This window comes from Hevea brasiliensis, chromosome 4 (assembly GCF_030052815.1).
Source record: "Hevea brasiliensis isolate MT/VB/25A 57/8 chromosome 4, ASM3005281v1, whole genome shotgun sequence".
NCBI classification, from domain to species: domain Eukaryota; kingdom Viridiplantae; phylum Streptophyta; class Magnoliopsida; order Malpighiales; family Euphorbiaceae; genus Hevea; species Hevea brasiliensis.
Window position 1 is genome coordinate 9,066,222 of NC_079496.1, and position 27,636 is coordinate 9,093,857.

Here is a 27,636-nt window from a genome sequence, read left to right on the forward strand (position 1 = left end):
TTTTTTTTTTTTTTTTTTTTACGATTATTTCTGACTAAAAGATTTGAGATTTTCTAATTTTGTCATTCAACTAAAATTCATAATTTTTTAAAATTTAAGAAAAGATATATGAAGGTGCGTCAAAACTCTATCCTCTATGTATATTAAGAAGTGGTCCTTAAATTGACGTTGAAGATATGAATGCTATATTCTTGTGAAACTTTACATATATCAATCTCTATCTTCTGTTTAATTAAATGGAAAAAGTAATGATCTTCATTTTTTTTTATCTTTCTTTTTATGGGTAACAGCCTATTTAGAATACGTATTAATTTTTTTTTTTTTACAAAAATGTATTAATTATTTAAGTATAAGAAAATAAAGGAAAAATAAAAGGGAAGCAAATTAACAAAATTAAATATCATCATCACCTTCGATGAACCTTCCTTCGTGTTGTTAAATCATGTAAAGAAAGTAAATAAGATTATCTAGGATCATAAAAATATAAATTCTATGTGTTAAGAAAGTAATAAAGGAAGCAAGCCAATTGGCACAAATATTTACTTACTTCACAATAAATATGTGAGATTCATCGATATGGTCATAACCCAGTAGCCATGTCACCTTTGTAACATGTGAGTCCAGGTTTCGAATCTCATATATATATATATATCACACCTACCAAACAGAAGCAAGAAATTCCTTAATGGAAAAGACTTTCCAAGAATCTCCAATTAAGTGTATGATAGCCTCTTCTCCAAATAAGCAACCGACACTGCCAATAATTCTTACAGTTCAACACCCCAACTTCCTCGCAAATTTAACACACAATTTTTATTGATCGGATTAAGGGAATGACTATTAATATTAGTGTGGAAACCAATATTTTAACTATTTATTTATTTATTTTAATTAACTAATAATAATTTAATATATTTATCTAAAAAAAAAAGAATATCTTGTTAGATGGCCTGATTATTTATTTTTATAGATATATTATTTTTGAAATTAAATATATATCTATAATCTGAACAACCCAGTTTAATAATAACTCTTATCCCATTCTACCCCTAATGGAACTCTTTAAATATATATACCATAATAATCTCTTTCTGCTAAACTTTGCTCTCAAAGTCTGTTTATCACCTCATTTTATACTAAATATTCTAAATAGGTATTTTCATCATCTTTTATTTATTGATATATATGTGTGTGTATATATATATATATATATAAATTTACGATTTATAATTTGATGTGCGCAGAAAATTTCTAAATTTTTACTTCTCTATTCATCACCTTCGATTCTGCTTTCAAGGTAAAAATTCCCGTTCTTTATTCAATAATAGGTGAATCTGATTTTATTTTCTTTCCTTGATCTATTACAACTACTTTAGAAATTCTTTTTTTTTTTTATCATTGGTATTGAATTGGGTTGATAATGATTACTGTGGGATAGTAATATTGAATTTAGATTATATATATATATATAAAGTTATTATTATTATTATATTAATTTTTTTATCTTTCTTTTTCCTTAATTTATTTTTATATTTTTCTTAAATGGACCTATTTTTATTAATTTCATTATTATTAATATTATTATTATTATCACCTTTGGTTTTAAAATAAAATTATTATATATATTTAATAGGTCTGTCATATTAGTTTAGTTGATCAAATAATTGCTATATTTTGGGTATGTAGGAGATTCAACTATTCAATATGTCAGCTGAAATTGTCTCTCGTTTATTGAATCAAGCTGAAATTGTCTCTCATTTATTGAATCAAGCTATTGTCTTGGAGGTTCTAGGTGAGTGGTAAGTACATGACACCGTTTTAGTCCCTTTTAAAAATTTTTAGTATTAAAATTGTTATTAAATGAAATTTTAAATCAATATTTTAACAATTATTTTATATGTGATTTTCTAGAGTTTTATTTTATTATTGAATTTTATTCTGATGTTGATTAAATAATTAATTTTGTCAATTATCTTTGCATTAGAGCCATTAAGATTCTGGGAATAGGCCTTTAATGTCTTTTATATTGATTGATATATAATTTTGAAATTTATAGATGTGTTACGTGGAATTAATTTGAGATTGATTTGATCTGTTGACTCTCTGAAATTGTTGAAATAAACTGTTGGAATTACACTGTCAGTTATTGTTCATTATCTGAAATCTTTGGGTTGATTTTGATTGATTTTTGGAAATTAATTTTCTGTTTTAAATTAGTACCTGTACCCAGTATCTGTATCTGCTATCTAGCCCCGCCGTGTGGACTATCACGATATTAGGTTGCATTGTTGAGTCATGCATCATTAAAATTTATGGTTTGCATTAGCATCATATGCATTGATATCTGTGAAGGAGGAGGAAGGTATCTAATATCTAGTAGCGCGCTTACCATCTGGCGTTTGGTGATGTGGAGTATCATCACCCTAGTGTATTGTACTATAAAATTTTAATTGAATGAATTTCTTATGTACATATGTTTTATGAAATTATTTTTATTAATGATTTGATAGCATGAGCATAATTTTATTGAATAAAAAATTTATTGTGAAATTAATCAAGCGTCTGCCTGTTCCTATTCCGTTGTGTGCTATAATTATCATTCACTGAGTATTAGCTCAAACTACGTTTTCTCTGTCTGTTATCTGTTTCAGATTAGTAGAGTTCTGCAGCTAATCCAAATATTCACCCTATTTTCTGAAGAGGGACAATCTTTGATTTGTTCTCATGGTATGCCCGAATTCATGTTTTCTCGGGCTACTAATTAGTTTAGTTTATTGAACAGTTTAAGTTTTTATTTGAAATCTGTAGAGACTCCACAGTTACTTATGAGATATTCATGATGTTTATTCAGTATTGTGTTTATTTAGATTTTATCATTTTTTGGGATTAGTAAGTGACAATATATTTATTCAAGATACTCTGATAAGGCTTGTATGATTTAAGAATACTTAAATTATGCGCCGGTCATGACACAAAATTTTGGGTCGTGACAAAGTTGGTATCAGAGCCCGGTTGAGGTCTAGTAAACTTGCAGAGCATAGGATCCTTAACATCTTTTCAGTTTATCATTGCTTTACATGTCTGCATCCTTCGTACTTTTTTACCTATCTTAATTTGGCTCACATTTTCAGATTTAATGCTTGTTTATTAAAATGAATAGGTGCCTAGGTCTGTTAAACATAAGAGAAGAACTAGGGCCAAGGGTCTTAATGGTGCAAACCTTGATCCAACAGGGGAGGTACCACCTTAAAATATTCATCAGAAATCTGAACAGATGCCTATGGCTAAGATTGGGGCACAACCATTCTAATTAGCTATTGCAGCTCAAGCACCTAGAGCTGGTCAGGTTACTGTGGCAGATCTGGCGGCGGGATTGCATTCAGTGAATCGTGCTGTTAATACTATAACTGAGTACCTTACAACTCAACCACAGCAACTAGTGGTTGGCCCTATTTCAGCACCAGCTCAGGATAGGGCTCAATTCCTTGACTCTATAGACTTTCTCAAGCTAAAACCAAAGGAGTTCACTGGAGATGATGCATTAGCTGATCCCTTAGATTTTTTAAATGACATGGAGAGGTGTTATGACACTATGGGTTACAGTAGTGCTAGGATGGTGATGTTGGCAGGAAATCAGCTTAAGGGAGTTGTTCATGAGTGGTATCTCTCTAAGAAGAATGGGCAACTCGAAAGTCCTATCCTCTGGCCTTAGTTTCACTCTCTCTTCTTAGAGCGATTTCCCCCTCCTAGTGTTCAAGAGGCTAAGGCTTTGAAGTTTGAAATCTTGAAGCAAGGCAACATGACAATTACGAGTATGAGATGAAGTTTACCAAATTATCCTGCTTTAGTAAACACTTAATTCCAAATGAGGAGAAGAAGGCTCGCAGGTTTGAAAGGGGCTTACGAGATAGGCTAATTGATCGTGTAGCTCCTTTATGACTACTTAAATATGAGGAGGTGGTTGATCGGGCTTGATAAATGGAGATGTATGATGATGAACGTTGGGCTCGTGAGCAGCGCAAGCGATTTAAGAAAGATAGTCAAAGTAATCAGTTTAACAGAGGACAAAGTCATCAGGGTTTTTATCAGGATAATAAGCAGGGTTCTCAGTCTACAGTTGGTAATAGGGCACATCAATCTAGAGTTGGTCAGGGATGTGAGCAAAGGACTCATGCAGGGAATGCTCAGTATAGTCAGATTAGCACTAGGCCTGTTTTCACTCCTTGTCAGCATTATGGTAAGCTGCATAAGGGCACTTGTCATTGGGTCACTAGAGCATGCTTTGGTTGTGGATAGCTGGGACACCGTAGACAAGACTGTCCTACTAGTGGGACAACTCAGGGAGCTGGTCATGTAGCACATTCTGCTCCCTCTCAGGTTCAGCCAGTTTCACAATATAGTGGTAGAAGTTAGGGTTCTAGTGGTCATGGTCAAAGTGGTAGAGGTTCTAGTGGTAGAGGATCCGCTCAAACTCAGGGACAGACATTTAGTGGTAGAGGTCAAGCCAGGGTTTTTGCTTTGACTCAGCAAGATGCTCAGGCATCTAATGCAGTAGTGATAGGTATACTTTCTATTTGTTCATTTAATGCTAAAGTACTGTTTGATCCCGGTTCCACTCATTCCTTTGTTTTTCCATACTTTTCCATTAGATTTAGTGCACCACCTATTTTGTTAGAGTATCCTTTATCTGTATCAACACCTATGGGGAATGCAATAAACATTAATATGGTGTGTAGGGGATGTATAGTTCACATTGGAGATAGGGAATTAGCTGTAGATCTTATTTCTTTGGATATGTTTGAGTTTGATGTGATTTTAGGCATGGATTGATTAGCCACTTATCATGTTTCATTGGATTGTCATAATAATGTTGTACTCTTTAAAATTCCTGGGGAGGCAGAATTTCAATTTCAGGGAGATCGCAGTATAGCCTCTAGTAATCTTATCTCAGTAGTGAGTACTAGCCGATTATTGCGAAAGAGGTGTAAGGGGTATCTAGCTTATGTTAGAAATGTTTAGGTAGAAGGTGCAGGTTTGGAGAATGTTGCAATGGTTAAGGAGTTTCCTAATGTGTTTCTAGAAGATTTATTAGGTTTACCCCCAGAGCGAGAGGTAGAGTTTGGTATAGACTTAGTTCCTGGAACTGAGCCCATATCTATGCCACTTTAACGTATGGCACCCACAAAACTTAAGGAGTTGAAGGAGCAGCTACAGGACCTACTAGATAAGGGGTTTACTCGTCCTAGTGTTTCTCCATGGGGTGCTCCTGTGTTATTTGTGCAGAAGAAAGATCTTTGAGAATGTGCATTGATTATAGGCAATTGAATAAGGTGACTGTGTGTAATAAGTATCCTCTTCCACGCATAGATGACCTATTTGACCAACTTTAAGGTGCAAAGTGTTTTTCCAAGATTGATCTTCGAACTAGGTATCATCAAATGAGGGTCAAGAAAGAAGACATACTCAAGATGGCCTTTATGACTAGGTATAAACACTATGAATTTCTTGCAATGTCTTTTGGTCTTACCAATGCTCTAGCTGCTTTTATGGATCTCATGAATAGAGTTTTCAAGCCTTTCTTAGATCAATTTGTTATAGTGTTCATCGATGACATTCTAGTGTACTCAAAGAGTAAAGAGGAGCATGAGCAGCATTTGAGAATTGTCCTTCAGACCTTATGAGAACACAAGCTATATGGCAAGTTCTCAAAATGTGAGTTCTGGTTAGATAGTGTGGCTTTTCTAGGCTATACAGTATCTAAGGATGGGATGTGTGTTGATAAGAAGAAAGTTGAGGCAATGCTTTATTGGCCTAAACCCACAACTGTGTCAGAGATTCATAGTTTCTTGGGTTTAGCAGGGTATTATAGACAGTTTGTTCAAGACTTCTCTCGTATTGTAGCACCTTTAACTAAGTTGACACAGAATAATGTCAAATTTCAGTGGTCTGAGGCTTGTAAAAAAAGTTTTTAAGTGCTTAAGATTCGTTTAACTACAGCACCAATGTTAGCCCTTCCTTCTGGATCAGGGGGTTATACAGTGTATTGTGATGCTTTTAGGATTGGTTTAGGATGTGTTTTGACGCAGCATGGACGAGTTATTGCATATGTTTCTTGTCAGTTGAAAAGGCACAAGCAGAATTATCCAACTCATGATTTGGAAATGGCTGCAGTAATTTTGGCTTTGAAAATCTGGAGGCACTATCTGTATGGTGAGACTTGTGAAATCTTCACTAACCACAAAAAGTCTCAAATACATCTTTGACCAACGTGATCTTAATCTTAGGCAAAGGAGATGGGTAGAATTACTGAAGGATTATAATTGCATCATACAGTATCACCCTGGAAAAGCTATAATTGGTGGCTGATGCTCTAAGCAATAAGTCTTCTGGTAGTTTATCCCATATATCTACCAAGAGGAGGCCTCTGATTGGTGAATTACATGAGTTGTTAGATCAGTGAGTAGAGTTTGAAATCGTAGTAAGATCATTCTTAGCACATTTTCGAGTTAGGCCTATCTTGATTGATCGAATTAAGGCTGCTCAGAAGAGGGACTCTCAGTTGTGTGAGATTATAGATAGTATTCATCAAGGCCAAGCTCATGGGTTCATGTTAAATGATGATGGCGTTCTTTGTTATTGAGAAGAGAAATTATGGAGGAGACACACTATTCTGCTTACGCAGTACACTCAGGTTCAACTAAGATGTACCGTGATTTAAGGAAGCATTATTGGTGAGGTGGCATGAAGAGAGATGTTGCAGACTTTGTTGCTAAATGTTTGACTTGTCCACAGGTTAAGGAAGAACATCAGAGACCATCTGGGTTACTTCAGCCATTGCCTATTCCAGAGTGGAAGTGGGAGCGCATTGCTATGGACTTTGTTGTGGGTTTACCTAGTACACAAGGTGGTTACAATGCAATCTGGGTGATAGTGGACAGATTGACAAAATCTGCTCATTTCCTTTCTGTGAAGACTACATATGACTTTGCTAAACTTGCATAGTTGTATATAAACAAGATTATTAGTCTTCATGGTGTTCCAGTTTCCATTATCTCTGATCGTGGTACTCAGTTTACTTCTCGATTTTGGAAGAAATTTCAAGAAGCTTTGGGAACAAGAGTAGAATTTAGTACTGCTTTTCACCCTCAGACAGATGGACAGTCAGGAAGGACTATACAGACGTTTGAGGACATGCTTTGTGCATGTGTTATGGATTTTGGTGGCTGTTGGGATCATTATTCGCCTTTAGTGGAGTTTGCTTATAATAATAGTTATCAGGCAAGTATAGAGATGGCTCCATACGAGGCATTATATGGTCGAAGGTGTAGGTCACCGATTTGTTGGGATGAAGTTGGAGAAAGAAGGCTTACTAGACCAGAGTTGATACAGTTAACTTCAGAGAAGATTCGACTAATTCGTGATAGACTTTTGACTGCTCAAAGTCGACAAAGAAGTTATGCTGACCCTAAGCGTAAAGATGTGGAGTTTATGGTTGGTGATCATGTATTTCTAAGAGTTTCACCTATGAAAGGAATCATGAAGTTTGGGAAGAAAGGAAAGCTTAGCCCTCATTTTGTTGGTCCATTTGAAATTTTGGAGAGAATTGGAGCAGTTGCTTACCATTTAGCCCTTCCACCTAGTTTTGCACATGCACATCCAGTTTTCTATATTTCTATGCTTAGGAAGTATGTACCAGATCTATCTCATGTTTTGCAACCTCAAACCATACAATTTAAGGATGATATGTCATATAAGAAGCAACCAGTAAAGATTTTAGATCGACAAATTAGGAAACTCCGATCTAAGGAAGTAGATTTGGTCAATGTCTTGTGGCATAATTACTCAAGTAGTGAGGCCACATGAGAGGCAGAATCTTAAATGCGAGCTAAATATTCTCACTTACTTGATTCTTTAGGTTAGAATTTTGTCTGTTTAAATTCGGAGACCGAATTTCTTTTAAGGGGGGAAGTATGTGGAAAACTAATATTTTATCTATTTATTTATTTTAATTAGCTAACAATAATTTAATATATTTATCTAAAACATATATATTTTATTGGATGACTTGTTTATTTATTTTTATAGATATATTATTTTTGAAATTAAATATATATCTGTAATCTAAACAACCTAGTTCAATAATAACTTTTATCCCATTCTACACTTAATGGAACTCTTGAAATATATATACCCTAATAATATCTTTCTGCTAAACTTTGCTCTCAAAACCTGTTTATCACCTCCTTTTATACAAAATACTCTCAACAGGTATTTTCATCATCTTATATATATATATATATATATATATATATATATATATATATATTTACGATTTATAACCTGATGTGCGCAAAGATTCCCTAAATTTTTACTTCTCTATTCATTACATTCGATTCTATTTTCAAGGTAAAAATTCTCGTTCTTTGTTCAATAATGGGTAAATCTGATTTTATTTTCTTTCCTTAATCTGTTACAACTACTCTAGAAATTTATTTTTTTTTTATCATTGGTATTAAATTGGGTTGATCATGATTACTGTGGGACAATAATATTGAATTTAGATTATATATATACATATAAGAGGAGCTGGATTATCGTCTCGTCCATTCGTCCATTCATTCCTGGATCGTCCGTTCATTCATCTATTTGTTCATCTCACACACACACACACAGATATATATATATATATATATATATATATATATATATATATATATATATATATATATATATATTGTTAAAGTTATTATTGTTATATTAATTTTTTTATCTTTCTTTTTCCTTAATTTATTTTTATTAATTTCATTATTATTAATATTATTATTATTATTATTATTAGCACCTTTGGTTTTAAAATAAAATTTTTATATATATTTAATGGATCTGTCATATTAGTTTAGTTGATCAAATAATTGCTCTATTTTGGGTATGTAAGAGATTTGACTATTCAATCTGTCAGCTGAAATTGTCTCTCTTTTATTGAATTTAAATATTATCTTGAAGGTTCCAGATGAGTGGTAATTATAGTACATGATACCGTTTTAATCCCTTTTAAAATTTCTTAGCATTAAAATTTTTATTAAATAAAATTTTAAATCAATATTTTAATAATTATTTTACATGTGATTTTCTAGAGTTTTATTTTATCATTGAATTTTATTCCGATTTTGATTAAATAATTGATTTTGTTAATTATCTCTGTATTAGAGCCATTAGGATTTCGGAAACAGGCCTTTAATATCATTTATATTGATTAATATCTAATTGTGAAATTTACAGATGTGTTACGTAGAATTGATTTGATATTGATTTGATCTTATTGACTCTCTGAAATTGTTGAAATAAACTGTTGGAATTACACTGTCAATTATTATTCATTATCTGAAATCTTTGGTTTGATTTTGATTGATTTTTGGAAATTGATTTTTTATTTTGAATTGATACCTGTACCCAGTATCTGTATCTGCTATCTCACCCTACCGTGTGGACCATCACGGTATTAGATTGCATTGTTGAGTCATGCATCATTGCAATTTATGGTTTGCATTAGTATCACATATATTGATATCTGTGAAGGAGGAGGAAGGTATCTAATATCTGGTAGCGCGCTTACCATCTAGCCTTTGGTGATGTGGGGTATTATCACCTTAGTATACTGTACCATAAAATTTTAATTGAATGAATTTCTTATATATATATATATGTTTTATGAAATTATTTTTATTAATGATTTGATAGTATGAGCATGATTTTATTGAATAGAAAATTTATTATGAAATTAATCAAGCATTTGCCTGTTCCTATTCCGCTGTGTGCTATAATTATTATTCACTGAGCATTAGCTCAAACCATGTTTTCTCTGTCTATTATCTGTTTCAGATCAATAAAATTCTGCAGTTGATCCAAATATTCAGCCTATTTTCTGGAGAGGGGCAATCTTTAATTTGTTCTCATGGTATGCCCGAATTCATGTTTCTTCGAGCTAATAATTAGTTTAATTTATTGAACAGTTTAAATTTTTATTTGAAATCTGTAGAGACTCCGCAGTTACTTATGGGATATTCATTATGTTTATTTAGTATTTTGTTTATTTAGATTTTATCATTTTTTGAGATTAGTAAGTGACAATATATTTATTCAAGATACTCTTATAAGGCTTGCATGATTTAAGAATACTTAAATTATGCACCGGTAACGACACAAAATTTTGAGTCATGACAAAGTGAGAAAGGTCCCTTAGGCAAATCCCACATCGGCAAAGCACGGAGATGGTATTGGGTTCAAAAAGTAATGATATATAAAATGGGAGAACTAATCACTAGAGGTGCCTTTTAGTAGAATGGCCTGGAGAGTTGGAAGAACTCCAAGGTTAAGCGTGCTCGCTTAAGAGAAATCCTAGGATGGGTGACCTCCTAGGAAGTTCTTCATTCCACCTATGGGACAAAACTGTGATGCTTATGGCCAAAGCGAATAATTCCTCTAGTGGTTGGAACCCGACTGTTACAATTGATATCAGAGCCGCTCGCGTGTCCTCTTGGGCAATGGTGGGACAAACCTCAGTGAGGACACTGAGTCCCGAAAGGGGGGGAGAAAGGCTCCTTAGGCAATTCCTCTAGTGGTTGTAGCTCGACCGTTACAATTAGCTAATTAATTCAAATATGCAATATCCTCCATGCACTAAAAATTTGAGAAAAAGTTAGTTCCTAACATGCACCCTTTTTGTTTTCTTTTCTTCCCAACTTCTCATGCTCCTTCTTAACACGTATCAATATAGATCATCATGTTGAATCAACGATATATTCACAACTATTATAGAAATCTATATATACAATGGAAATGAGTGTATATCTATATTTATATATCGTTTACATGATCATATGGTTTTTCTTTCAGATTATTTAGAAACCTAGCTATATACAAAACTACAATCTAGGCTCATTAATATTTCTGCTGATCATATATAGAAATAGCAAATAATAATCCTCCACTGAAGCTAGCTAACACTAAGCTTGTCCTCTTAATTCATCTTCACTAACAAAAGTGCCATGAAACCCATGAGGCACTCTAGTGGGCAACCTCACATAAGCTACTTGCTCCATGCTTGATGCATTTACTATCACCAACTCAGACCTTTCTTTCATCTCGTGTTAGAATTATGACTCAAAATCCTAATGAGATTTGGAGAGAGATTTTTTTCTAATTTGAGTGGGAGAAATATTCATCAATAGGATAGAGGAATATTTCCTATAATGAGTAGAACTCTTATTTTAGTGTTATTCCTAAATTGATTAGGACTCCTAATCAGATAAGGATTGAGGGAATTAACACTATAAATAGGAGAATGATGGAAAATGTTATTTGGCTTTTGCCCATTGAAGAGAGTGGCTTTCAGCTCATGGAGTGAAGCTGTCGCCCATTATAGAGAGGAGCCTTGCCAATTGCTGCGGATTTGGCTATGCCCATTGATGAGTGACTTTTGCCCATTACAGTGGAGAGAAGCTTCAGCCTAAGGTGGAGTAAGGACATAGAATTCAAGAGGAAGGAATTATTGCCTATTGGTGAGAGGGCTCTTGCCCAGATAGTTGAAGGCACCCTTTGTGGTGTAGTGTTATAATAGTAAATATATTAGGTTATGTCTAGAGGAGACTGAGAGATACTAACTAATATATTTACTATGAGCAGTTTGATATTGTATGGGTTCTTTTGGGTGTAATTGGGTTAATGGGTAATATAGCTTTAAGCTTGTAATGATGATTTATTTATTTATTAATAGTAGAAGATAGCATGCCCATAGATGTAGCCCTATGTTGAGAGGGTGAACTATATAAATATTGGTATTTTGTGTGTTTTCTTTATTTCTTTGCAGTTTATACGCTTTCGCGGTGTACAACAAATTGGTATCAGAGCATGGGAATGATTTTGGTGAGTTTGGTTAAAGGTGGAGCTATTGTGATATGTGGAAAGTTGCACATGCAACAATGATAATGCAAGTTCAAGGTGATGGAGAGATAAAATTTAGGTGGAGCTCTTGATGCAAAATCTAGATGGTTAATGACATGAAAATTTTTTGAAGAAAGAAGCAAGTTACACCCAAGATGAAGATTGGAAAGATTGATGATTTAAAGGGTTCAAGCTCAAGCATGAGGATGTGATGATTTGATGACACCCAAGAATTTGAGGTATGCAATGGTTGATGGATTTTGAGTCAAGGTAGAGATTTTTAAAATTATGACTCAAAATCCTAATGGGATTTGAAGAGAGATCTTTTCCTAATTTGAGTGGGAGAAATATTTTTCAATAGGATGGGGGAATATTTCCTATAATGATTAGAACTCTTATTTTAGTATTTTTTCTAAATTGAGTAGGACTCCTAATTAGATAAGGATTGAGGGAATTAATACTATAAATAGGAGAATGATGGCAAAAGCTATTTGGCTTTTGCCCATTGAAAAGAGTGGCTTTCAGCTCATGAAGTGAAGTTGTCACTTATTGTAGAGAGGGGCCTTGCGAATTGCTGCATATTTGGCTATGCCCATTGATGAGTGGCTTTTGCCCATTGCAGTGGAGAGAAGCTTTGGCCTAAGGTAAAGTAAGGACATAGAATTTAAGAAGAAGGAATTCTTGTCCATTGGTGAGAGGGCTCTTGTCCATATAGTTGAAGGCACCATTTGTGGTGTAGTGTTATAATAATAAATATATTAGGTTATGTCTAGATGAGACTGAGAGAGACTAACTAATATATTTACTATGAGCAGTTTGATATTGTATGGATTCTCTTGGATGTAATTGGGTTGATGGGTAATATAGCTTTGAGCTTGTACTGATGATTTATTTATTAATTAATAGTAAAAAATGGCATGCCCGTGGATATAGCCCTATGTTGAGAGGGTGAACCACATAAATATTAGTGTTTTGTGTGTTTGCTTTATTTCTTTGCAGTTTACATGCTTCCGCAGTGCACAACAAATTGGTATCAGAGCATGGGAATGATCTTGGTGAGTTTGGTTAAAGGTGGAGCTATTGTGATATGTGAAAAGTTGCACATGCAACAATAATGATGCAAGTTCAAGGTGATGGAGAGATAAAATTTAGGTGGAGCTCTTGATGCAAAATCTAGATAGTTAATGACGCAAAGATTTTTTGAAGAAAGAAGCAAGTTACACCCAAGATGAAGATTGGAAAGATTGATGATTTGAAGGGTTTAAGTTCAAGCATGAAGATGTGATGATTTGATGACACTCAAGAATTTGAGGTATGCAATAGTTGATGGATTTTGAGTCAAGGTGGAGATTGTTAGAATTATAACTTAAAATCCTAATGGGATTTCGAGAGAGATCTTTTACTAATTTGAGAAGGAGAAATATTTCTCAATAGAATGAGGGAATATTTCTCATAATTAGTAAAACTCTTATTTTAGTGTTATTCCTAAATTGAGTAGGACTTCTAATCAGATAAGGATTAAGGATATTAACACTATAAATAGGAGAATGATGGAAAGGTTATTTGGCTTTTGCCCATTGAAGAGAGTGGCTTTCAGCTCATGGAGTGAAGTTGTCACCCATTGTAGAGAGGGGCTTTGCCAATTGCTACAGATTTGACTATGCCCATTGATGAGTGACTTTTGCCCATTACAGTGGAGAAAAGCTTCGGCCTAAGGTAGAGTAAGGACATAAAATTCAAGAGGAATGAATTCTTGTCCATTGGTAAGAGGGCTCTTGCCCATATAGTTGAAGGCACCTTTTGTGGTGTAGTATTGTAATAGTAAATATATTGGGTTATGTCTACAGGAGACTGAGAGAGACTAACTAATATATTTACTATGAGCAGTTTGATATTGTATGGGTTTTCTTGGGCGTAATTGGGTTAATGGATAATATAGTTTTGAACTTGTAATGATGATTTATTTATTTATTTATAGTGAAAGATGGCATACCCATGGATATAGCCCTATGTTGAGAGGGTGAACCATGTAAATATTGGTATTTTATATATTTGCTTTGTTTCTTTGCAGTTTACACACTTACACAGTGCACAACATCTCGTCCCTTACAAAACCCACTATATACCCTTCATCTTCCTTGCCAACTTCATCAGGCCCATTTTTCGACACCAAAAATGGCTTACCTCCGAACCTGCCTTCACCATACATAAATTTGGTCACTTCTCGACTCTCCAAATCCACCCCAGCAATACCACAACACTTCGGCCATGGCTCTGCTATTGACAAGTAATCAAATCGGGTTTTCGCACCTAGAAGTTTCCAGTTTACTTTCCCTGCTTCCAAATTCATCCCTGAGACTATTGCCATCCTGGTCGACTCACCGGTGTTCAAATTCAATTGTATTTCGGATAATTCACTTTGAACTGGGATATAGGATTCGTTGAACATGGAGCCTGGCGGGTTCATGCATGACCCTACCACGATGATTTTACCACAATTACTGGAAACTTCTTCCCAAGCGTTCCACAAATGAAGCAAAAGCAATTTGGTGCGTCAATCCACCATATTCTTGATTCGTTCTCATCATTTTTCGATAAAATTCGGAACTTGATATCTTGTTTCTGTCATATATTACGAGTGAACCACCATGGATCATCTCGGATAACTTGAACACCACTTGCTGATCAGGGATTACTACAAAATTCGACGTCAATGTGAAGTCGTGGATCATTTTGGCTGATCTAATGTAATGTTCAGGTCACGTGACTTTTTCCCGCACCCATCAAACTTGAAGTATTTTAGGTATGGTTTCGTTATTATGTTGTAACTCAATGCATGCAGCTTACCGTTGACTGGGTCCACTCTAGGGTGTGCAACATGGGAAAATCAAGCCGATCATGAAAATTGAACCGTCCAACAGTTTCGGGATCACTGTCACCCTTGACCTTTACATGGTAAGGAAGATCATCCCCGGACAAGGACAATAATCAACCGTTGAAATACACATCCCGGCATTTGCCACGCTAGTGCCTCATGATTCGTCAACCAAGCCGAGACCAGCTCGAGCCATAAAGATCATCAACCGAGCCAAGCCTAAGTGTCCATTTAACTCACCTACTGCTTGGGGAAAGGAGCCCTAGCCCATGCCCGTACGGGTGTACGTGCAGCTATTGCTGGCTCGGTTTCCAAATCTCAAGGTAATTGCATGAATCATACCATCACCATCAAATAAGCGGTGTCCACCTATGGGCGCATACGCATGATTAGCGTCGTTGCGTAAGTAAATGCCACGTAATGTGTTTATGTCAAAAAATTTATCCGATACAATACAACTATTATACATATAATAGATTAATTATAATAATTAATTATAATAAAATTTATATAAATTTATTATAATTAATAATTACAGTAAATTATATTTTATTATATAATTTTTCATGATTACCCTAAACAGTGCAAAATTTCATGAAATTTTGACCTGCGGGTCAACGGTTTTAGGCAGTATATGACTTCTCTGATGTCTCCAGTGGTAAAAGTAGCGAAGCCTTATTTTGTCCAAAGCTGAGGCTGCAAGCTTTTGAATTGGGTTTAAAGCAATTGAGTAGTTGGTCTTTTGTGGTGATATGAGTACAGGTTCAGGTTGAAACAATGGGGTGCTGGCTTATGCAAGCGTGGTGGTGACTGCGGCAACTGTTTGCCAGGAAATAGTTTGCAAGTGATATATGGTTTGTGAATTTGTGTTTGAATTGTAGGGTCTAAGCCAAGCGCTTATAGAAAAGTGATACAGAGAGGCTTGCATGGTTAGAATATAAGAGAGAGAAGGGTGTGGAAATTTGAAAGAATAGAGGGGTAGTTTGATTTAGTCATATTGGATGCTTTATATACAAAAGTTTTAAGGGTGGTGGGAGAGCAATTAAGCTGGTTAGAGAAGGTTTAGACGCGTGGAGATGAGGATGAAGAATCATCTCGACGGTCATCAAGCTCTTCAAATTAATCAATATGTGTTATTACACAAGAATTTTGTTTGTCTTGACTTCTGTTTCGGCCACTGGCGCCCCTCAGTGATTGTCTTATGTGCGTGTGTGTTGAAATCAAAGAGAGTAACGAGAGATGATTAGGTAATTTAAATATAAAAATTAATTATGATATTAAATAGGTAGTGAAATTAAATTATAAGGATTAATTAATATATTTTTTTTAAATATAATGATTAATTAATTATTTTTATTAAAATATAAGATTAAATAGTAATTTAATTAATATAATAAAAAATTTAATGAAAAATTAAATAATTTAATAAAAAAAAATATAAAAATTAAATAATATATTTTTTAAAATATAAAGATTAAATAATTAATTTCGTTAAAAATGTAATAATCAAATAATAATTTATCTAAAAATTTTTTATGAAAGGAGAAGCTGATGAAAGAAATTGAGAATTTTATAAAATTCTAAAGATACAATAACTAAAATTTTAAATTCTTATGGTTTTTTATGTATTACTCTAAGAATTTCATATTTGAGCCCTAGAAGTTTTCACCTTGATTTTTTTTTTTAAATAATATATTTTTGGTACAAATAATTAGGTCAAAATTCATCATTTTATTGTCCTATGAGCATAATACATACTCATTTACTACATTATTATTATTATTATTATTATTATTATTATTATTATTATTAAAAGATCTTTTTTTAAATTTTTGGGTAAGTGGGTAAGAGAATGGGCTTGCCTCTCCGGCTCAAAAAACAACAATGGACCGTTTTGAACACTGCCAGCCCAAAATTTTATTTATCCGATCTTTCTTTCTTTTGAATTAATTTCTTTCAAGAATATCAAATTTTACGACCTCGGATCCTAAACAAAATTTCTCCACCAGACATGCTTCTGCTTTAGTTTTTTTTTTTTTTTTTTTTTTTTTTTTTAATAGGCAGGCAGGATATATATATATATATATATATATATATATATATATATATATATATATATATATCATTTCCATACAAGAGAATTACTACAATTCAAATAAAATAATTACTCAAATGAAAATTTGGGGAAGGGGCTTGTGGACCCGCTAACTTTTAGGCCACAAAGAGGAATCGATTCGAATCCAAAATAACAGAGAATTTGGGCCCAAAATGATATTGCTCATGGATTTGTTGAATTAAAAATCCTTAAAATAGCAAAGGATATATGGCATTATTTTAAATATAGGTTCTAACTTCTAATTAAGACTCCAATCTTACTATAATTGTTTTTCTCTATTAATTATGTTAAAAGAAAAAGGAGAAAATGATAAATATGCTAAAAAAAGGATCTAAATTTTTTTTATTCTTTAAAATATTATATATATTAAAAAGGTATTGTGTGGCTTTTATAAATCGAATCGATACATATATTTTTAATTAAAAATATTTACACAAAACATGAATCCTATGAAACTTTTAGCTTTTTTTATAATTATCTATAAAATTTTAATATATTCAAATCATAGACTTTACTTAATAAATGATATAATATTAGACACTAACATTTTTTTAATATTGCTGTAAATATTCATGATTAACACAAAAGAGCATTTCTTGCTGGAGGCTTCCTAATGGGGCTAGCCATTTAATTAAAATAGATTGAGTTGACAAATGCGACAAGCGGCCTGTGAGCTGTGACCATACGCTCACACATACACTGCCTTGCTTCCTCCAAATTCATTGCTCGTCGTCACCACCTCAATTTGGAGAAAACTTTTTTTTCCTCCTCGGAATTGTTCCATCACCACTACTCCCAATCTGGAGCATTTTTATCTATAAATAAATTCACAAGAATCATCCAACGGACTAAGGCAAAAAACAACACAATGAATCTTTAATCAATTCTGTGTGGATAGATATATATTTTATTCCTATATCCTTTCTCCATATTCATTGTTTATTTTTTGTGCATTTCCTTTGTTTTCTTGAGTGATTATTATATCCCATTTTAAAGAATAACTAGACAAACTTGCTTCCTCTTTTTTTGCCAGGTTAAGTGTAAGAGGGGACCTAGGTCTAGAAACAAAGTCTTGTACTTAGTTTCCAGCTTTCCAATCAAGCCCACCCTCGAGAATCAAGATTCATTCAAGAATATAACGACTCTTCATGTCGACAAATAAAATTACCAGTGCAGAAGACAATAGGTCAGAAGGAGAGTGGAGGGACTCCACGTGGGAGCCTGTCACCAAACAGGCTCGATGGACCCCCACCCCCCCCCCCCCCCTCCCCTACTCCTAGATTACATTTAATTTCTTTCCCCGGCAACAATAACTCCTCTCACGCCCTATATATTTTATATTCCATTGCGTTTGGTAGCTGTGATATCATTGATCGAGGAGCAACTCAAGAGGGTGTTGCCGTGTTAGTGTAAAAAAAAAAATAAATGTCTGAAATGAACCTTGAATCCTACCCACCTGTGTTTCGCCAACAAAGCGAAAGCCCTCACGTTCAAGCTCAAGCTCAAGCTCAAGCTCAAAGCTCCGACCTTGATGATATCGCCAAAGAGTCGATTCAAGAGTATGATCCTATCCCTCTTATAGATCTCCAGTGCCTCAACCTGGATGAGCTTGGAGAGGCTTGTAAACACTGGGGCCTGTTTCGTTTGGTCAACCATGGGATTCCTTTAACCCTTCTGAGACAACTTCAAGATCATTCCAAGAAGATTTTCTCTCTTTCTTTTGAATCCAAAGAAGCACTAGTGATCAGTAGCCCAATGTCCTACTTCTGGGGCACCCCTGCTCTTACCCCATCTGGGGATTCCCTGTCAAGAGGCCCCCAGAATATCAACTGGGTGGAAGGTTTCAATGTTCCTCTCGGTCAACTCTCTCAGTTTCAAGCTGAAGATCCTACAATTGATTCTTTCAGGTACAATTTTCATCTTTCCTTGTCCCATTTCGTCGATTTTTTGGACTTTTCAGATTTGAACAGTTCTTGAGTAGGCAAAGGAAGACCCATAAGAGACACACTGATTGGATTGTCCATATCTTCAATTCTATACAACGGAAAATATAAAAAGGGAAAAGAATAGATGTGAATTGTCAGCATCAATAACTTTCTGTTTTCACAATAATTAACGGCTCAACTATTGCATAACAGTGTATTTATCTATTAGCCGCTGTAGATGAGTTTGATTCCTGTAATTGAGGCGAACACGTTTCAATCAATTCAATTTCAATCCTATTAAGACATGTTCTAATCTTCTCTCATATAATTCTCAAATAATTAAATTGGCATACTGCAAAATTAAATTTCAATTTCTATCTATTTCCCTTGTCGAATACCTGATGGATATTTTTATGATATGTCAAATCCCTGCAACAATGGAAAGCCATCCCATCTGTACTACTCGTGGCCGAAAAAGAAACATCATTGCGCTTCTTTTTTATGGTTCCTGATATGATTTTCACGGTTAATGGATAGCAACGTTCCATTTTGTTGCCCTCTTTATTGTCTCTCTGCATCACATGCTATCTTCTTAATTGATAAAGTTGATTGAAATTCATGTCCTCCAAGATTTGATTGCATTATTGCCCCCGTGCATTTTATTTACATGCTTAATTTTACTTATTAAAGGATCTGTTTTTTCAAAATAAAATAAAATATTTTTATTTTTCTTGGTATTTGTTTGAAATGAAATGTTCGGCTTTATTCTTTTTCTTGTTGATTAACAAGATTTCTTCTTCTATGTGCCCCACTAGACTGCTGTTGGAAGAATATGGAAGGCACCTGGCTCGAATTGCCTCCACCATATTCCAAGCAATGGTCAATACCCTCAATCTGAATCCTGAGCAATCCAAGTCTTACTTGTCAGAATCCACAGGATTTATACGTGTTTATCGATACCCTCAGTGCTTTGTAGCTAATGAGACATGGGGGATGGAAGCTCACACAGACAGCTCAGTACTTTCCATATTGAACCAGGAACAAGTTGGTGGATTTGAACATTTCAAGGATGATAAATGGTTCCAGATTGAGCCCATTCCTGATACGCTCATTCTCAACCTTGGAGATATGTTGCAGGTTACTCTTCTGTTTTATTCACTCAAACTTCTTGTTCTTTGCATAGTGTGTGATCAACACTCTTACAAGATATCACACAAAAAATAACGTTCTTGGTTTTCTTCACTTTTATTTGTTTTCTGATAATGTTTTTAAATAATATTCTTCATCCTGGTTAGGCCATAAGCAACGATGAATATAAGAGTGTTAAACACAGAGTGAAGCCAAACAAATATGGGGAGCGGTATTCAATCTGCTACTTCGTTTTCCCAGCTGAAGGGAGTGTGATACAAAGCTCTAAGTACAAGCCTTTCACTTACAGTGATTTCCAGGCACAAGTGCAGCAAGACATAAAGACCATTGGCTTTAAGGTTGGGCTTGAGAGGTTCAGGTTCAAGCAGAATGAGTCTGGTTAGGCCATTATTAGCTTATTCTTTTTGTTTTCTTTTTATTCTTTTATTTTCCCATAATTTTTCTAGTATAGTGGGTGGCAATTATTCATTTTGAAACAGGGCCTGCAAGCTGAGACAACCAATGGGGAAGATGAAGATGGTTTATCCCTTATATTCCCATCTATTACCATCCTCGTTGAGTAACAGCAGAGAATAGAAAAGTAAGCTTCAGTTAATGGAGGGAGCTGCCTCTTGCAGAGCAAAATATGTGGACAATAAGCTGCCTTCTATTTGTGTACAAGCTAATTAGAACAATGTCTAATACCCATAGACAGGATAAAATGAAAATGTTAATGTGAAAACTATATATTTAATTCCTTAATAATACTACAAAAACTCTATATTAATTATTACCTGATGTCAGATATTATTATTTAACATCCTTTCATTAATTTAAATTGGATTGATTATTTTAATTATATATTATTATCTCCTCTAAATTACTCATATGATAGGCCGGTGGGAGGGAAATCAAGTATGCATGACCCATCAAACAGCAAGGGATGGTAAGGATTGGGCTTTTGTAAATATCACCGAATCCGAATAAAATGAATTTAGGTAATATATAATTAAATTTAAAATAAATTATGAATTTAGGTAATATATAATTAAATTTAAAATAAACTTTTAATTTGAAAATAATATTCGTGATGAATTTAGGTTGTGTTTTAATTTTATATGTTAGATATTCATTATTCGAACTTGTTTATATAAATATTTAATTAAATATAAAATATATATATTTTTATAATAATATTTATAAATTTTTATATTTTATTTTAAATAAAACAAAATTTAAATATTTTATAAAATTATTAAATTTTTAAAATATAAAATATTAATAAAAAATAATTTTTATATAAATTATTAGTTAAAATATATAAAATTAAATAAATTTAAATATTTTTTAAATAATAATAATAATTAAATTTAAAATAAATTTAAATTTTAAAAATATTAATTAAATTTAAGTAAAATAATTTTTGCGAATATCATGCTATTCCCATCCTTAGTTACAACCTGCAAAAAGTTTGATGAAAATCAAGTGATGAGTATCGTTTCATTTATCAGTTTCAAAAATAGTTTGATTTGAGATTTCTAAAATACATTGCCAAATTCAAAAATATAAATGAAAATTACGATTAAATATCTAATAATTAAATGAGGTTTTTTTTTTCTTGTTTTCATCACTTTTAATGCATTGCGAGGCAATGTAAATTACTATAGTAGAGAAAACGAAATATAATAGTATTGGGGTAATAGTATTATGATTGAATGACATAGAAAGCAAACAAAATACACAAGCATTGGAGTAATAAGATTATTTCATACAATAAATGAGTTTAAAAATATTTTATTTTTCTTCAAAATAATTGTTATTGATGTTTTAAAATTGACAATTAAAAAATTTCATAATAAATGATAATTATATTTAGTAATTAATAATTTTTTATTATTTAAATTTAAAAGATCAAATAAAAATAATATTAAAATAAATTAAATTTTATTAAATATATAAAAAGAATAGAGAAGATAAAATATTTAATTTCATGTAATTATTTTTATAATATAATTTTAAATTATTTTATTAATTTTAATATATATATTTCTTAAATTTTTATAATTAAATAAAATGAATAAAAATTTAAGAATAATTAAATGAAAATTTTATAAAATTATTAAAATATATATAATATTTTTAATTAGTTAACAATAAAAATTATAGTAATAACAATAATAATAAAGATATTTAATAATAATAATTACTTCTATTAATTATTATAAATATAAAATATAATAATTTTTATATTATAAGTGTCACGTGATAATGCTAAAATTTAAAATTTTATGTGACAATAATAAAAAAAATATCTCTATTATATATATATATATATAACTTTAATAAAATTGTTTTATATACAATGGTTATATTTCTAAAATTTCTCGACTTTTATAGTAAATGATGTGGAGGCTCAAAACCAAACTTTAATAATTTTGCATTATTACTGGTAGTTTAATAATATGGTAATTGACTGTTTAGCCCACATTTTTATAATTATTAATAATTTACTTTTTATATTTAAAAAAAATATTTAATTTCTCAATTTTACTTTCGTAACATACTCAAATGCTTCTATTTATTTTAAGTGTTGGCATTTAAGATTAAATTATTATTTAATCCCTATATATTGTAACTATTTACAATTTCATTCTTTGTTTTTATAATTATTTATAGTTTCTATTCATCTCTTTGTCCATCATCCCCTTTCTAATCCATTTTTATCTCTCTATTACCCTCTCTCTCTCTCATTCATGTATTGCATTTGAGATTAAATTATTATTTAATCTCTATATTTCGTAACTATTTACGATTTCATTCTTTGATTTTGTAATTATTTATAATTTCTATTCATCTCTTTGTCTATTTTCCACTCTCTAATCCATTTTTTATCTCTCCATTACCCTCTTTCCCGTTTATGTCTTTCCATCTCTCTCTTTTTTCATCTCTCTCCATACCTCTATTTTGCCTTTCTCCCTTGGTTCTGTCTCTCTATCTATCCCTCCTCTTTCCTTTATTTCTCTCTCACATCTCTCTTTGTTTCTCTCTCTTTCCTTTGTTATTTCTATCTCTCACCCTTGTCTTTATCTCTAACTTTTCTACTTGTTTCTCTCTCTCTCTCTCATAATCTTAGTATTTATCTGATGGAATATAGAGGGAGAAAGAGTAATAAGAGGGAGAAAGATAAAGAGATAGGAGGAACTTATAAATAATTATAAAACAAAGGGGTGAAATTGTAAGTAATTACAATATTTATGAATTAGATAATAATTTATGGTAAATACTAAATACCAAAATGAATAAAAGGATTTAAACATGTGACGGAAACAAAATTAAAGGATCAAATAATAAATTTCCCTTCTTAATATATTTTCCTTTCATCTAAAAAAAAATTCTTTTATTCATTTAAACATTTCTTCATTCAAAATTTTTATATGAAATATATATTGTGCAAATAGATAAATTCCAAGCCCAATCTATTTTATTGAGATCAAACATTGATATTTAAATTGTTATTGGTAAAAATATTATTTTAAATATATGAATTAAAATTTATTTTATATTAAATTTAATATATTTTAATTTTAAAATTTTAAAATAATTAAATAATTTTTAAAATTATTTTGTACCACATTTGAAAATATACTTTTCAACATGAATGTCAAAAGGCTATCAGTGGGCTCAATTGGATAAGTTGGACCTTCGGACAACTCCCTTTTCGACATACGCATGTTTATGATATGGGCCGAGTGAGTTTCAAAAAAAAAAAAAGAATGATATGGGCCAAGAGGGTCCACGCCTGCTCCCAACAGCTCAAGATAAAGGGTAGAGGTCTTTTTTTTTTTAAATCCTGTTTAAAATGAAAAACTCGTGGTATTTTTTAAATTTAAAAAAAAAAATATGTAATACATTTATATTTTATAAAAAAAAATTACTTAAATCATAAGAAGTGCTTTGCTCTTATTAAAAAAAAAATACAATTTCTATCATAATTTTTATTTTTATAAAATAAAATTCCATTTATTTTATGAAAAATAACTTATACATGAAATAAAAATTTATTATTTTTCATTCAGTTATAATATTAAATTAATGATTGATATATATATATATATATATATATTCACATTTTAATAAGATTATCAAAGTTTTAAAAATAAAAAATAATTTCTTTTTGAAAAAATAAAAGTTATTTTCATTAATTAATTTTTTTAGTACCTTAAACACAAAAAAAATATATAAAATATTTTCTAAAAAAATATTTTTTATGAAACAAATAGAGTAAAACTTATTTTATCAATAATTTTTAAAAAAAATCCTTGAATAAATCGATAAAGTTTAATTTAATAATTAAAAGAATAAAAAAAATAAATTAAAAATAAAGCAATCATATAAAACCCCTGAAATAAATATATAATTTTATATATTTAAACGTCTTGTTTGCTGGTAGAACAAATCCTATTGGCAAGGTAACTCATTGAAAACATTGTGCAAATACTAAAACAAGGGTTTTGCTAGAATATTCCTTAAAGTAGTATAGAATATATCATAAGATTTAATTAGTAATTTTAATTAACTTAATGATTATTTAAATAATTTCCATATGTGTTTTCACAGTTATACCGTCTAAAGATTTATAATTGGTATAGTATTTAATTATATTATTTTAATTTAATAACTAAAAATATATTATATATTTAATAAATTAAGATATTTAAAAATTAATTTAATAATTAATGAAATATCATACGTACAATGAATTGGGGATATTAAAAATATTGAACATGTTTTTTGTCTGGCCGCTCAAAGGGTGGGTTTGGAATTTCAAAGTCAGGGAAATATCTACGATAAGGTGTAGCATATCAAAATCATCTGTTTCCAGAAGGATAATGTCTTCTGTAGGGCATACCCATTTCCACTTTACTGTTCCCCAAGCCGGCACGCATTCCCATACATTGGCTCTTGTCTTCATACAGCACTTTCCTTTTTAAGCGCGTGCGCAACAACTATCGGATCGATTGCGGATTTTTTTTTTATTGATATTTATTTTTTAATAAATTAAATTATCAAAAATTTGAGTTTTCTTTTCAAAAATTATAAAACAGAAGCTTGCAAAAAAAATTATAAAACAGAAAAAAAAACTATTAATTACGACATCGTGATTTAAGAATAAAAAACACCTTTTAAAAAAAGCATTGTTTAATATTATTAAAAAAACTGTAATTATTATTTTGATATCCTCATCATTAAATTTTTATTTTAAATTATTTTTAATATTTTTTAAATAATATATTTTAAAAAATATATTTTTATCAATAATAATTTTAATAATAATACTAAATAAATATAGATCAAGAAATATATTTATTAAAAATACTTTATCCTTTAATAAATTAACTCAACAAGAATGGAGTTAATGAAGATATGAGAATACCTGTAAAATATATAAAAAAAAAACTAAATAGAGTATAAATCAATAACTCAATGAATTTAGATATTAAAATTTATTATATAAATTTAAAATATTATTTTATTTTTATAAATTAAAATTAAAATTTAGTAATATATTAAAATTATTAATAACTACATGCTTTGCATGAATAATTCCTTAATTATATATTGTAGCAATGATTTCATATGAAATAATTTATATATAATGATAATTTAATAAAAATTATATACATATATGTAAGTTTAAAAAAAACATTATTATAATATAGTTTTTTTTAGCTAATTTTAATAACTGTATCTATTTATGAGTTAATCTGTAACACCCCAAAATTTTAAATTTATTATTTTATGAGTAATATTGATATTTTAATTTTATTTAAATTTTAAGAAATTATTTGAGATTTTTCGGATTTTAAAAATCGGGTTCGATTTTCTGAAAATATAAACTTTGATATTTTAAAAATTAATTTAAAGACTACGTGGCAAAACTAAAAATATATTTGGAGTCTACGAATTTTTCTGAGTTTTCTATAATTTTTTCGGAATTTTTGAGCCTCGTTTTCGGTCCCAATGCAGAGTAAAAAATTCAAAATTTTGTATTCTGAATCGAACCGGTCGAATCGAACCAGACCGGATCGGACCGATCGAATCGGACCGGCCATTCTTCTTCCTTTTTCTTCCTCTCCCGCGCGCGTTTTTTTTCCTCACTTTCTCTCTCGTTTTCTCTCTCCTCCCTCCTCCCCTTGCTGTGCCGCCACCTCCCCTGCCACCCCACCGCCGTGCTCATCCTCACCACAGCCACCGGCCGCCACCGAATGCCGCTGGCGGCGACGCAAGCGCGCCGCTTCAACTTCCCAGCCAAAATCCGGCCGATCCGGCTACCAATCGGACCGGGTCTTGTGTCTAAACTCATCTACTAGTCGAGAGCTTTCCATAGACACCAAGAACACCGAAATCCATCTAGCGATTTGTCCAATTTTTGCCCGGAAAGTTTTAGCCCATTTTGACTTTTGGGCTAGATTTCTCGCAAACCGTGAACCCCAAGAGAAAACCGAGAGTACCAGAGTGCTCCACTCGTCGAGAGCTTCGCGGCGATATAAATTTCGAATTTTTCCGACACCGTTTTTCGGTGGGTCCCACAGAACTTCGCAGTGTTTTTCCGAGCATTTAATGATCTTAGAAAATTCTGAAAAACTTATGTACTAACCCCCGTGTTATGGGCTTCGTGTAGGTATCTTCAATTCATGGAAATTCGACAGTTGTCCGGATCTGTGAATTTCCGACCAGAAAGACCGGCTACCAGAAAAAGTCTCCGAATTGAATCGAGGTTTTGGCTATCCCACCATTGTCAGATGTCCCGAGCGCGTCCCCGAAGTTGGAATCGGCAAAGGTAAACCTGAGGTTTGCTTTTTCGTAAATTTCTAGTGCTTAAATAGGATTAAAAATCCATAAAATATTCGTGGTAGCTCAGAAAATTTTGATTCTTTTTGCAATAGCCTAGTAATATTACTAAGGACCGCGGGGAAAAGTTTTAGAATTTTTAGAGCTTATTTAGGCAGTTTTTGCAAAAATAATCAATTATAAGGACTAAATTGAAATTTTACATATTGTGATGGGTGACTGATTTGATGGGCCCAGGAGAGGCTGTGTGATGTGATTGAGTTGTGGATATATGGATTGTAAATATAAAAGTGTGTTTTGAGCCCTTTTGGAGGTTGGGTATGTCCTAGGTATAGGGGAGACTCTGCCGGATTTTCGGCACGACTTAGGACGTATTTAGTCTTTTCATTATTTGTATTGAGTCAATTGTGTTAAATAATTGTAATGTAATTGTCAAGTGAGCTGGAACAGCCTTCTTCCTCCGCCCAGCCGCCACAGTGACCGTTGTCAAGTCTGTGAGTAAAATATTAATTTTAATTGTAATTTCACTATTATTATATGTTCAAGCATGCCCATGCATCACTTATATGCATATATCTATGTAGATAAACTTTAGGCACGATTTATGTTGCATTCATAACTATGAAAGTGCCATATATGTTGTTGTGGTAATTTGGAGTAGTGTGCGTGCGTTGGCGTGCGTGTGATGTGGTGTGGACTATGGATAGGACGGGTAGACACGGCTTGAGATCTTCGCTGGGACTCGGTCCTTCGGGGTAGACACGGCTTGAGTTCTTCGTGGGAACCCGATTTGGTTATTA

General features: G+C 32.0%; 1 protein-coding gene and 1 pseudogene across 1 annotated transcript; one reads left to right on the forward strand and one right to left on the reverse strand.

Annotated features, from left to right (window-relative positions):
- Positions 1 to 11,003: 11,003 nt before the first annotated feature.
- On the reverse strand, positions 11,004 to 15,743 carry LOC110641342 (9-cis-epoxycarotenoid dioxygenase NCED6, chloroplastic-like; annotated as a pseudogene).
- Positions 15,744 to 18,253: 2,510 nt separating this feature from the next.
- Positions 18,254 to 20,777, forward strand: LOC110641333 (gibberellin 2-beta-dioxygenase 6). Its single transcript, XM_021793015.2, has 4 exons — positions 18,254 to 18,838; positions 19,672 to 19,993; positions 20,152 to 20,383; positions 20,485 to 20,777. Exons 1-4 carry the CDS (start codon positions 18,357 to 18,359, stop codon positions 20,496 to 20,498), a joined length of 1,050 nt encoding a protein of 349 aa, XP_021648707.2. The 5' UTR covers positions 18,254 to 18,356; the 3' UTR covers positions 20,499 to 20,777.
- The last annotated feature ends 6,859 nt before the right edge of the window (positions 20,778 to 27,636 follow it).